Source organism: Dermochelys coriacea, chromosome 25 (assembly GCF_009764565.3).
Source record: "Dermochelys coriacea isolate rDerCor1 chromosome 25, rDerCor1.pri.v4, whole genome shotgun sequence".
In the NCBI taxonomy this organism is placed as follows: Eukaryota; Metazoa; Chordata; order Testudines; family Dermochelyidae; genus Dermochelys; species Dermochelys coriacea.
In genome coordinates this window covers 11307898-11320964 of record NC_050092.1, presented here as the reverse complement: position 1 = coordinate 11320964, position 13067 = coordinate 11307898, and the positions used below count along the sequence as shown (strand labels likewise).

At 46.3% G+C, this 13067-nt stretch overlaps 1 protein-coding gene and 1 non-coding gene across 3 annotated transcripts in view; one reads left to right on the top strand and one right to left on the bottom strand.

The window, feature by feature from the left end:
- Positions 1 to 2604: 2604 nt before the first annotated feature.
- LOC119848542 lies at positions 2605 to 2711 on the bottom strand. The gene has a single exon (XR_005290281.1). It is a non-coding gene; the product is annotated as a U6 spliceosomal RNA (small nuclear RNA).
- Positions 2712 to 3036: 325 nt separating this feature from the next.
- The window catches only part of TMEM259 (transmembrane protein 259), a 27948-nt gene continuing 17917 nt past the window's right edge, over positions 3037 to 13067 (top strand). The window contains exons 1-2 of one of the 2 annotated variants that reach the window (XM_038383953.2): positions 3037 to 4128; positions 12763 to 13029. In XM_038383953.2, the coding sequence (XP_038239881.1) occupies positions 3892 to 4128; positions 12763 to 13029 (504 nt within the window). In that variant the 5' untranslated portion in view covers positions 3037 to 3891. The remainder of the gene's footprint in view (positions 4129 to 12762; positions 13030 to 13067) is intronic. The other variant, XM_038383954.2, reaches the window with a different exon arrangement.

Genomic DNA, 13067 nt, shown 5'->3' with positions numbered 1-13067 from the left:
CGTAGTTGCCAGGTGCCTTTCCACAGTTGCCAATGCCGAGCCAAGAGAGCTGCTGATTTCTTTAAAAAGAAAAGGAGTACTTGTGGCACCTTAGAGATTAACAAATTTATTAGAGTATAAGCTTTCGTGAGCTACAGCTCTGTCTTTTCCACCAAATGCATCCGATGAAGTGAGCTGTAGCTCACGAAAGCTTATGCTCTAATAAATTTGTTAGTCTCTAAGGTGCCACAAGTACTCCTTTTCTTTTTGCGAATACAGACTAACACGGCTGCTACTCTGAAACCTGTCATTATGCAAGGCGCTGATTTCTTTGTCACTTATGTCAAAGGACTGGAAAGAGGGCTTGAGAACCACTGTCTAGTGCACCTAGGTGGGATGAGGACACTGTGAGAATCAGTGCTGAAGCAGAGAGAGCCACCTGGCCAGGCATGGGAAGGGCCCACATGTCAATGATTTATTTGCAAGCAGAGTCTAATTAAAGGGAGCAAGATCTTTGAGGTGTCAACAGAGGTGGTTTTTCCTGCTGCCCCACCCCCCTCGGCAGGGCACCTCCTGTTTCACTGCTGGGTGGGGTACTAGCCCCTGTCCAGCTTCCCTTTCCTGGGCCACTCAGACAGCTGAAGCTAATCATCCCACAGACCACACCCAGCCCAAGGAGCTGCAGACTAGTGCCTGATTTAGGGATGGGGCGGCCTCCCTGGGAACCTCAAGTGTAATCAAGTAGTTAATGCATAGCACCTGCTGCCACATTTAGCTGCTGAAAGGGGTCAGCCTGCCTCTGGGGCATCCTTGGCTGTAGCCTGGTGCTTTGTGATTTGCATCTAGCCAGAGCACTGAAGACAGCTGTGATCCAAGATAAATCTCCCAGGATCAGGGAGTTTAACCAGACATTGGGGGGCAGTAGTTTGATCAGACATAGGCCCGGGGGGAAGTTAAACAGATGTGGATTCTGAAAGAGGGAGTTAGCCAGACTTGGAGGATGGAGGGGGGGAAGCGGTGCTGGGTTTTTTAAATGCCTTTGGGGCCACAAGGGATGGTATGATCGTGGCAGGGACCCATCTCACTGGGGAGATTGTGATGTTCATCCATTGCTGTGTGTGGTGTGCTGGGGGTCCTGGGAAGCCTGTTTTAACAAGGGGCCAGAAGCAGTAGCTAGCCAGCCTGAGTGATTTTTAATGTGTGGGCTGGGCACCAGAGCCCTGGATGGGTTTCAAAAGATGAATGAAAAAATACAGGCATTGCTGGGACTTAAAGTGATAACACTGCCAGACACCAACAACCACAGCTAAAAGGCAGCTAGAAGCTGGTGTGTTGCCCAGTGGGCGTCTCTGCTCCTTGCTGGCTGCTGCTCAGCTCGGGGTAGAACATTGCTTCCTCCCCGGGAGCCTGTTTTCATACAACATCCTCCTCACGCAGATCCTGCACCGCTGCCTATGGGCCCAGGGCTCTTCCAGTGTGTTTGCCAACAGTGCCACGTTTTCTGTTTTGGGTCTAGAGCCATGGTGCTGTGCTACTGGTGGGCACGTGGCCCAAGCGCCAGCCGTTTTAGCCCAAGGGCAGGCAACCTATGGCACGCAAGCTGATTTTCAGCGGCACTCACACTGCCCAGGTCCTGGCCACCGGCCTGGGGGGCTCTGCATTTTAATTTAATTTTCAATGACGCTTCTTAAACATTTTAAAAACCTTATTTACTTTGCATACAACAATAGTTTAGTTATATATTATAGACTTATAGAAAGAGACTTTCTAAAAAAACGTTAAAATGTATAACTGGCACATGAAATCTTAGCTTAGAGTGAATAAATGAAGACTTGGCACCCCACTTCTGAAAGGCTGCCGACCCGTTTTAGCCACTGGGACAGCTGAGCGTATGCGCAGGCAGTAAATATGCTGGCAGCTGCCAGCGTCTTGGCTAAATGTGGGCTTCCTGCCGCTGCAGCTGAACCAGCATGAGCAGCCACTGGGGAAGGTGTTTGGTAACATTCCCTAGCGTCGGTAAGGCCAGCTGTGAGCATGTCACGCCCATTCTGTTTGCCAAACCAACACCTTGTTCTGCTTCAATCCATGCACCTCCTACAAGGCCCATAAGAACAAAATGCACAGGCAACCTGTGGAACTCATTGCCAGGGGATGTTGTGAAGGCCCAAAGTAGAACTGGGTTCACAAAAGAATCAGATGAGTTCCTGGGGGCTAGGTCCAGCAATAGCTGTTAGCCAGGATGGTCAGGGACACAACCCATGCGCCGGGCGTCCCTAAACCGCTGACTGCCAGAAGCTGGGACTGGACAGCGTGGAATGGCTCACTTGATAATTGCCCTGTTTGGCTCATTTCCCTCTGCAGCACCTGGCGCTGATCTCCCAGAGACGGGATACTGGGCTAGACAGCTCATTGGTCCGCCCCAGCGTGGCCTTGTCACGGTGCAGTGGCTGGGCGGACCTTTGGACCGTGCCCATGGTGCGACTTTCCCCCTGCAGCCCCTTGTCCCCGGTGCTGAGCTTAGGATGGTAAAAGGTTCCCAGGGGGCGGCTCTGGGTTCAGGGGTGGGTCTCTGCCCTGCGGTGGGGAGTAACCCACAACTGGGCAGAGCCCAGCCAGGCGTTCACCAAAAATATGGAACGCTTCACGAATTTGCGTGTCATCCTTGCGCAGGGGCCATGCTAATCTTCTCTGTATCGTTCCAATTTTAGTATATGTGCTGCCGAAGCGAGCACAAACCTCACCGCCACCACATTGCTATTTAAAGCTCTAGAGATAAGATTATTTATAAGCTAGAGTGAAAAATATTGTTGCTACAGTGGGACGCGTTAGTAATCAGAGAAGGCAACAAACTGGGTCTGACAGGTCGAGTGGCGCTTTTTTATGCTCATTCTCTTAATCCTTTACATTTTTGTACCCTTCCTATTCCGCAGTGCATGATGGGAAGCAGAGCGGCTCTCCTTATTTGAATACACAAATGAGGCCGGGAAGGCCCGGCCTCTCTCGCCCGCCACCGTCCCAGCGTCCCCTCTCTTAAGCCGCCGCTCTTGGGCCTCGCCCGCTCGTTGTCGCACCGTAGCGTCCGGGCCGGGGCAGGAGGGGGAAGAAGATGGCGGCGGCGGCGGCGCCTCTGGCCCTGGGGCAGTGAGACGCGGAGCGTGGCCGGGCGCGTGAGGAGGCCCCTGGGCACGGCGAGGGAGGCAGGGCGGAGCGGGGGCCCCCATGGCCGCGGGGCCGGCCCAGGAGCCGCGTCCCGCCCCGGGCCTGCCACGGCCCCGCCGCCGCGGCTGGTAGCGCGGCCCCAGCGCCCGCCCGGGGGGTCACGCCCCCGAGCCTGCCGCGAGAAGGGCTCCCGCCAGGCCTGAGCGCGCCCCCCCCCCCGGGGGCTGAATCCTCCCCCCACCGCGGCCCCTCATAGCGGGCTGGGCCGCCCCTAGGGGCAGCGCCCCAACCCCCAGGGGACCGATTGCCCCCCCCCCCGCATCCTGCAGGGGAACAGCGCCCCGCCCCCAAGGGGGAGCCTAGTGACCCCCCTTCCCCAAGGGGTGTCGCCCCCCCCTCCCCGGACTGTGCCGAGGAGTGAGCCTCCTGGGGCTAGCCCTCGAGTCCCTCCCCCCTTGCAGAAACAGCAGCGACCCCCCCCCCCAGCATATAGCCCCCAGGTCGCTCTGCCGGGCGTCCCATTCCCCTAGCGCAAAGGGGCGCTGATCCACCCACCCCCCCCAAGGGAGACTGCCTTAGACTTCGAGACGGTAGACCCTCCCCCTGAGGGGCACAGCTGCCTTTTTCCTTCCCTCTCCTCCCGCCCCACCAAAAGGGCCAGACTCAGGGGGACAGAGGCGCCCCCCCCCAAGTTCTCTTCCCGAGCGCCTTCCTCACGGGAAGACGGTAGCCCCTCACCCCCAGAGGATCAGGATGTCGGAGAACCAGCCCAATGCGAACAATCACCATCACCCAATGAACAACAACGGGGGTGGTGGGGCCGCCGGTGGAAACAACCGGGGGGTACGGAACCCCAACCTCAACCAGAACCCCCTGATTAATGTGCGCGATCGCCTCTTCCATGCCCTTTTCTTCAAGATGGCTGTAACCTATGCCCGCCTCTTCCCACCCTCGTTCCGCCGTATCTTCGAGTTCTTCGTCCTTCTCAAGGTGAGGGGCAGGGCCACATATGTATGAAGTGGAGGGACTTTCTCCATCCACTCTTCACCCCCCAGTGCAGTTAAATCCAGTTGCTTCCAAATAATTCTTATCCCTCAGGAAAGATCTGCTGCTACCCTAGAATCAGTCCCCTAACTCCACCGATACTAGCCAGAGAGACTTTCCCACTAGACTGGTGTATTTCCCTATCCATTAGGAAGGGATGAACCATTCTGATCGTTATTCTACACTGCAGCTGGGAGCATGCCACCGAGTCTTGGTAGACAGATGCCCTAGCTCTACTCAAGGCACAGTGGTGTGGCTGTCATAGGCCATGGCATGGGCTAGCCACCCAAATACAAAGCTGCCCAGCCCTCTAGGTCTGTATTCAGGTTGTTGGTCCCTGTGCTGCTGTCTCCACACTGCTATTTTTAGCTGCTAGCTAGAGTAGAGTTAGTGTGAGTCTGTCTTCCTGGGCTCAGGCTCGCTTCGAGCTGCAGTATAAATGTACCCTTTAGGGTCCCTTTAATAAATTGAAAGGCTTTTTAGGGCATTTTCCTGTGCTCTTACTGTCATAGAATCATGGCAGTTAGAAATGGAGATGTCCTGTAGATTCAGTCTGCTTCCCTGCTGATGCAGCATTGTCTCTTACAGTCTGTGCTTTGTTTTAGTTTTTAATGACTCAACACAGTGGCTGCCAACATTCCCCAGGAGAGCTGCTGGCTTATCTGTCACATTCTAACCTCGTGCATGAGGAAAAGGAATAACTCCACAAATATCGGACTAAATAGTCTCTCTCCACAAAATGCCTCCATATTTCTCTCTCTGGGCAAAAGCTTGAGTGAATAGATTATAAAACCTTATATCGGTTTGGGAGTCTTCCTTTGCACTGCTGAGATTCTGTTGTGTCCTCTTGTTAACAGTTCCTAGATTTAAACTTCTGACTTATTCTAAGAAAGTGGTTTATTGATGCCAGAGGGATGGGAAACACTATCGTTTTGTCAAAGTTAAATCTGGAAGGAATATTCCTGGATGTATACAAATGATTCCCCCTCCCCCTGCCCCCAATATAATGTCCACTACATGAAAATTGGATAGTGCATCTCATTGAGCTCCATGGTACAGGATACAGATTTTGCGGGGGGCTTTGGTTTGTCAGCCATGTGTGAAGAACTCTTAGCAATGTGTTGTATAGCCACTATGCTTGGTAGTTGGGTAGTAAATCTTTCATTTTCATATCTTCTTGTCAACTGTTTGAAATAGGCCCACAAAAGCTTATGCTCAATACATTTGTTAGTCTCTAAGGTGCCACAAGTACTCCGCGTTCTTTCATATCTAGGTCACTGGTTCTAGTCCATCTGATGGTTGTGTGGCCAGTGTGAAATGATTTGGTGTTTTCAACCTGGTTTCTGGAAAGACAGTTGTGGATAGAAATAGATGTTCACCACATTAGGAAAAAGGTGAAGAGAGGAGAGTTTATCATAGGTTAGAAAGCACTGCTTATCTCAGCCTGCTAAGTGTGAAAACTACAAACTACTTTGTCCTCTTGTCTGCTTTTTGGTTCTGTTAGGCAACCACAGCTGGTATTGATTGGTCTCCCTTGTGGGCTGTCTCTGCAGAGAGGCCACAGTTTAAATAGGCCATGGACACTGAACTCCTTTCACTCCTCAAAGTTGAAGATTGGAAATGAGGCATGTTAGTGAGATCTGGGTAGGGATGTGCTGTTACTGTCTATGCTCGTGTTTTTTACCAGTGCTAAAAGTAAAAAAAAAAAAAAAAAAAAATCACAAAAAATAATTAGTTTCTAAGTGACAACAGTGTACTTGCATTATAATATACATGGCTACCGCTCTGAAACCTTACGGTATAGGAGCATTAGCTTTAACTAATTCACCAGATTTCAAGCAGGTGTCCTTTAAGTAAGGACGTAGTATGATGCTGGCTGTCTCTCTATAGTGCTAAGTAGTCTGGGTATAGATGTAAGGCACGATCCTGCCATTTATTGTGTAGGGGTGAATTCCTGTACTTGTACAGAGCCCTATTGCCTTAAGTGGGGTTCCTTCTATTGTCAAGGTTTACATGCATGCAATGAGTTGCAGAACCTGTGTCTAGGTGAGCTTTGGTATGCATGAACTTCAGCCTTATCTCTTGGTCCCTTGTAGGTGAAGATGTCTTCGTACAGCTTCTTAATCAAATCTGTGGTGTAGCTACCTAGTTTTGCCCGTCTGTTTACTCCTGCTGAAGAGCTCAAGGATAATGAGTAACTAGAACTAGTTGTGTTATGCAATGATCAAGCACCTTAAGGAAGTTGGAGAGCAAACAACCCTAAAACTCTGCCATGGTGCTGTATTCTAGAATGCTCTCCATTCTTGGTGGAGAGCTGCTCTGCAAGCTATTGAATGCATCTGTTAACATCACCCTGGATTGTTCCCCAAAATAAGGTGGTAAAAACCCATTAGTCTGTAGTGATATCACTTTCTTCTGATGTGACTTTACACCTGTTCCTCTAGTTGAGAAGCATCTCTTGACTATTTTTGAAAGTGGAGACTCCAGCTTGAAGTGTCCATTTTATGGATGGTAAATCACTAACCATCCCTTTAGTGGGGTGACTTGTTTGGTGTGAATTTAAAAAAAGATCTCTTTTGTAACAGTAAATATCTTTTTAATAACCATAACAATAAACTCCCTTGCAATTCTATGGAAAGTGTTCCACGGTGGCTTTCGGGTCATGTTTGCTGTAGCTTTATACTCGAGGCTTTTCAATCTAATTGACATGATTGGTTGCCTGTGTGTCGCAGAGGCCACATCTCGAAATTACTTAAACCTCTCTTGAGCAGAAAAACTGAGAGAGACACAAACAATTGTTTGTTGTTAATTAATACTGACATTAGTCCCTGTGAATGAAAACTGAAACCCTCTATAGTTTTCAATGTAATGTAGATCACTGAAAAGTACATTATTGAGAAATGGTAGTTTAGTATTACTAATCTACAGTGAACATGCTGGAACTAACCAGAATTTTAGACTGAAGAACTTCTTGTCTGTGCTGCATAATTGGATGTTCAAAGTGCATGACATTCCTATTGGGACTATGGATCATTTTAGGATCTAGCTAGGGATAGTCTCAAAAATCAAGAGCTGAGGTCCATTCTGATGCTAGCTGTTGAAGGCGTTTGGGGGTGAAAGGTTCTGCCTGTGAATCATGGAGGGCAGGAGCCACGTTTTCTATTAAGTTGAAAACCTGATTATTGAAGGTTGTAGAATATCGGGAGATTGCTCGGTGCGCTCACGTGCGTGTCAGCCCCAAGAACGCTTCTTTGATTAATTTTCAATCACTTTATTGCCACATTATGATGTCAAAGCTCATGCAGGATGTTGAGGTTCTGAATATAGGGCTGGTGACATGGTAGTAACAGGTTTAATGCTGTTGCTCTCCCTTTCTGATTTGGTGAGAGGTTGCCTCGTCTTGAGGCTATTTGTGCCTCTTGCATCTCATAAAGTTGTGCAATCTTTCTTTCTTGTGCTTTAATGGGGAGTATTTGTTATTACTAATAGTTTGAGGAAGTATTTTGTATGGTGAAGAGAGAATTTTCTGATTCAGTTTCAGTTCTGTCAAAATGATTGAGCTAGGCCTTTTTTGGCTTTCCAGCATTGCTTAGATCTTTCAGTCTGATGGCTGACTGCTGAATTTGGTAAGAGTTTGCCTGTGTTTTGGGCATTTGATCTGTAGTATTAGTGTGGGGATTTATAGAAATGTTGCTTGTATATTTTTTTTTTTCTATGCTTTCCAGCAGGACACACGTTGTGTTTCACACCAGTGTTGGTGTCTGAGCTCTGGACACAAACTGAAAGGTTTGAGCAAGTCTTGTGGTTGGATGAAGTTGTGTGCTTTCTTTGATGTTTTTTCCGTCTCGCTACTATTATGTTTGTGCCCAAAGGCCCCAGTTGCAATTGGGTCCCCATCGTGAAGGGTGGAGACAACCCCTGCTCTGGAGAGTTTACAGTCGTCTTGATGTAGGAATGTCTTTCCAATCTGATGCTAGTAACTACCTGATTGAACAGAGACTTGGGCCTGGTCTGCACTTAAAATTTAGGTTAGCATAACTACTTGTATAAAATCCACACCCCTGCACAACATAGCTATGGTGACTTAACTCTCAGTATAGACACAGCTAGGTCAGTGGAAGATGCTTCTGTTTACCTATCTCCTGTCACTCAGGGAGGTGGCGTTTCTACACTTAACTGAAAAACCCCTGACTTAGTGTAGATACAGTCTACACTGACTGCATTATGCCAGCATTGTTATGGCTTTGTGGCTATGCTGGTATGGTCCACGCAGCACAGCCATAGCCTGCATGGAGGCATCTCCTGACTTTCTCTAACATTTCCTACCTGAGCTCGCAAAAAGAAAAGGAGTACTTGTGGCAGTCTCTAAGGTGCCACAAGTACTCCCTTTCTTTTCGAATACAGACTAACACTGCTGCTACTCTGATACCTGAGCTCAAGTTGTCTTTCCTGTTTGGTCAGTTAACCTTGTAACAAATCAAAGGAATGCTTATTTTAAGTGAACTTTGCCAGCATAGATCCCGGCTTACTAAAGACAGTATATTGGCTTTCTAAAATGAGAGAGAGAATTCAATGGAAAGAAAACCTCAAATGATCTGGAAATACTGTCTAAAGCTAAAGCTGTACCATTTGTCATCTCATGAAGCAGGTGTTGTATAAATGAAACCAATTGATTCCTCTGCCTTTTAAATAAAGATCATTAAGGCCCTGTCTATGCTGAGATCTGCAACCATGCTCTAACTACTCAAGAGGGTCACTTGTTTTAAACATGACTCTCTAGAAAGGTTTGGAGGGGGTTGTAAAATCTCTCTGTAGACAAAACTAAAGTGGCCTCTCCCCTTTCCCTTAATTTTGGTTTCCTTCAACGGTGGACATGTAGGATTAGAGAGACTTTCATTATCCATGCAGTGAATTCCCCCATTAGCTAGTGACCTAGGTGAATGAAATTCAGGAAGAATCTGGTCAAGCTAGAGAAGCTGAGGTCTGAGGCAATGCTACCTTTTCATATAGGTCTTATATGGGGCTAAAACACCTCTGCCTGAAAACCCCAACACACGGTCCTCATGACACCACTGCTGTTGGCAAAGGCTGAAATGCTCTCCTGTGACACAAGTTTGCTAATGCTATCACTGATGGTATAGGGCATAAGGAATATGCAGCCAGCATTTTGGGCCAAATCCTGGTCCCACTGGAGTCCGTAGGAGCAGGATTTGTGCCTTGGTGCATATGGGTAGAGTCTACTAACACACTGAAAGTTTTAATAAGTTTCTGGTTATTTTTAAAATTAATATTTTATCATTTCAAGTTATATATAAATAGTGCACAGCTACAGATATACTAGTTTTATCTGTCCAACAGTCAAAAAAATTGCTTATGAAACATACTTTCCTACTTAATGCCAACTCTAAGGGTTTTATTTAAAAACAAAGAGAAGGGCAAGAAACAATATTCAGGTTCAGAAACCTCAAGGCAGTTGTACAAAGATCTGAAATATGACCTTTCATAATTCAGGGAAACATACATATGTGAAAACGTCATCGTACAATCATTGCATTTAAACTGCAAAGAAAAGGAAACATTCTCTCCTAGATATAATGTTCCATGATCCAATAACTAGCTGCTCATGGGTGAAATTTCTTTTCAACTCTGAGAGGCAGGGTGGGTGAGGTTAATATCTTCTATTGTATCAACTTATGTTGGTAAAAGAGACATGCTTCTGAGTTCCCCAGAGCTCTTCCTTAAGTCCGTGGAGCTTGAAGGCTTGTCTGTTTCATCAGTGGTATTTGGTCCTGTAAAAGAGATTCTCACTCTTCTGGTCTGTCTCGTATCCTGGGACCAGCACGGCTACAACTCTGCAAACAACGAAAGATTCATAACTCTGGGCGGTTGGCTGATAGCCTATAAAATAAGGGTTGAGGTACCTTATACGTTTTTACGCTAACTAGTGCCATATGTGAGAGAAAAGGAGTACTTGTGGCACCTTAGAGACTAACAAATTTATTAGAGCATAAGCTTTCATGAGCTACAGCTCACTTCATCGGATGTAGCTCACGAAAGCTTATGCTCTAATAAATTTGTTAGTCTCTAAGGTGCCACAAGTACTCCTTTTCTTTTTGCGAATACAGACTAACACGGCTGCTACTCTGAAACCTGTCAATATGTGAGAGACCCTCTAATCAGTGTAACTGCAGATATGTTTCTTATCCACATAAATATCTATTCTTTTGAAGGTCTTGATGGCACCAAAATACGATGTAAAGGGGTTGAATACTTTTTTCATTTTTTACTTTCAACTGTGTGTTAAATCCACAGAGAAGTGCCCAGGGAATAGACTCAGCATTGTTTGCCTCATGCCCTCTCTGGAGAAGGTGATCCCAATATTAAACTGCAATTCTGCATCATGGGAAGAAACAAGGAGCAGCCTTGGGGCTGGGTGTAGATATATTTATAGACATCATTTTAAAGCTGGATCAAATATTAAATCTCACGGTTGCAGAGAAACGCTTGGAAATATATACTGATTTGCACCTTACAGGCTCAAAGCCCAGAAGGCAAATAAGAACCCAACATATATTATTTTAACATATCATGATTTTGGGGCTGGTCTGACTCATTATTTTTGAATACTTTTTGTCTTGGCAATGCTGGGTACTGTCTGATCTAGACATCAAATAATCTAGATACTTCTCCTGTTGTGGCTTTTTTAGGTCCCTTACAATAAAAGAACATAGCTGAACAGCAGCCAAACACCAGAGAGACTTTCCCAGGAAGCTTGAGTACAAACCTTAAGATCATCCTGCATATGTAAAATACAGTAGGGGAGTTCTACCAAGCCAGAAATCGGAGACAGGCTAGTTGTATCTGGGAAGGTTTGTGTAGTCTGATAGCTATACTTGGTTTGCAGTCATGTTCTTACAGGATTTGATTGATCCTGGGATACCATCCCCATTCCTTTCATTACATTGTGTGGAGTAATGAAAATGTGCAGTGTTTAGCACTTATCAAAGATGATTTCTTAGTGAAACATATACCCGTAGCCCAATATGTTCACCCTGGTAAATTCTGGGACTTTGCTGTTAATGGATCATTATTAGATTAAAAATTGTAATTTAAAAAATGTCCTTATCTTCTTTTGTCAAAGCCCTAGTTTATTAAGGTTAAAAGTGTCTTTAAAAAAAATCTAGCTTTTTCACTGGTATTTTGTTTTGAGCTTCATTCAGCATGGGGCATGAAAACAGGCTGGTCAATTCACTATCTAGTTACCTTTCATTAGCACAACTCTGAAGTGTTTTCTGCAAGTAGAAAGGAAATGATTTTAAATTCAAACTCTGTCCTTGGAAACTTAAAAAAAAAAAAATCACAAGAACTAACAGAAAAGTTTAATGAAAGTCTTTGAAATAAGACCAAAAACTATCTGACTCTGTCCCTTTAAAACATTTCCAGTGACTGTCTCATGACTTGTGATATCTGCTGAGCAAAGGTTGTACGTTGGCACCAACCTAAGCAAGGACCTTGTCAATATTAAACTGAATTCTAGAGGCTTGGGAATAAATACACAAGAATTAATTACTAGAGTTGCACTTCCTGGAAAATTCTGGCCCAGTAGATTCATACAGTATATTCCCTCCACTGGAAACCAGTTTCTGGATCAGGAGGGAAAGTCTAGCAAGGGATGGCTTGTTTGCCAACAAACAAGCATTTGAAAATAGCACAAGAGTGGGGTGAGGAGAGCCAAAGGTAAATGGGCGATGTCCATTTTTTTCGAAGATAGGTTACTTTTGGGGAAAACCAGGAAGTTAAATTTTGTGCTTCCCAGAGGTATCCAGGACAGTTTTTCTCTGAACGGGCCTCTGCTGCCATATCAGATGGCTGTTACAACCCACTCTCTGGTAACCATTATTGCCAGCTCAGTTGCTAGTAGAACTGATATTGTGCCTCCCAGTCAGAAAAGACTGGGTGCCTGATTCTCCGTTGCCCTGCCCCCTTGTGCAAGCATTTACACCAGTGCAAAGTGAATGTAAAATTCTACAGTTCTGGATCAGAATCTGGCCCTGGTTTTGTAACATGTTAGATCCCAGTAGCATGTGAACAAACTCAAACAATATACATACAAGGCTGCTGAAATACAGCTGCTTCTGGTGCGGCAGTCACCCAGCATATGACACATTGTGCAACAAGGGTGTGAATAGGAAAGGACACCAGGGCCAACTTCTACTCCTGTGAAAGGTGTAATGAAGTCTCTTGAATGTCCACCCACAGCAGACAGGCCTCAGCTTTACAAGGTGTGACAAGAAAGGCTGATGCAGGTTCATGGCAAAATACTCCCTGGATCTGCCTTGTCCAGCTGAAGAGAATAACTGCTTCCAGGAACTTTTTAGTGTTAATATTTTGATGCTTAAACTGTCAAGACTAGGAAGCTTCAAAGTTCTTGGCTACTTCTGTCTTTGTTGGCCCAAACACATCCAGGTATCTTACTGGTTAGCAAGAAACATCTATAAAGCATGTGAGTTTGTAAAAGTACCAGATTTAAAAAGAGCCAGCCTGTACTCATAACCTCTCCCTTGTTTCCTGCTGTTTCAGGCTCTCTTTGTGCTGTTCATCCTGGCTTACATTCACATCGCCTTCTCCCGTTCGCCCATTAACTGCCTGGAGCATGTGCGGGACAAGTGGCCGCGCGATGGCATCCTGCGGGTGGAAATACAACGCAACTCCAGCCGAGCCCCCATCTTCCTGCAGTTCTGCGAGGTGGAGAAATTTCCGGGAATGGTGATCGAGTCTATGCAGGAGGAGGAGGAGGAGGAAGAGGAGGAAATGACTGTGGAGATGTTTGAAAACAGCTCTGTCAAGGTAAAGGCTAGCCATGTGCTCCCTGGGAAAGAGTTGGG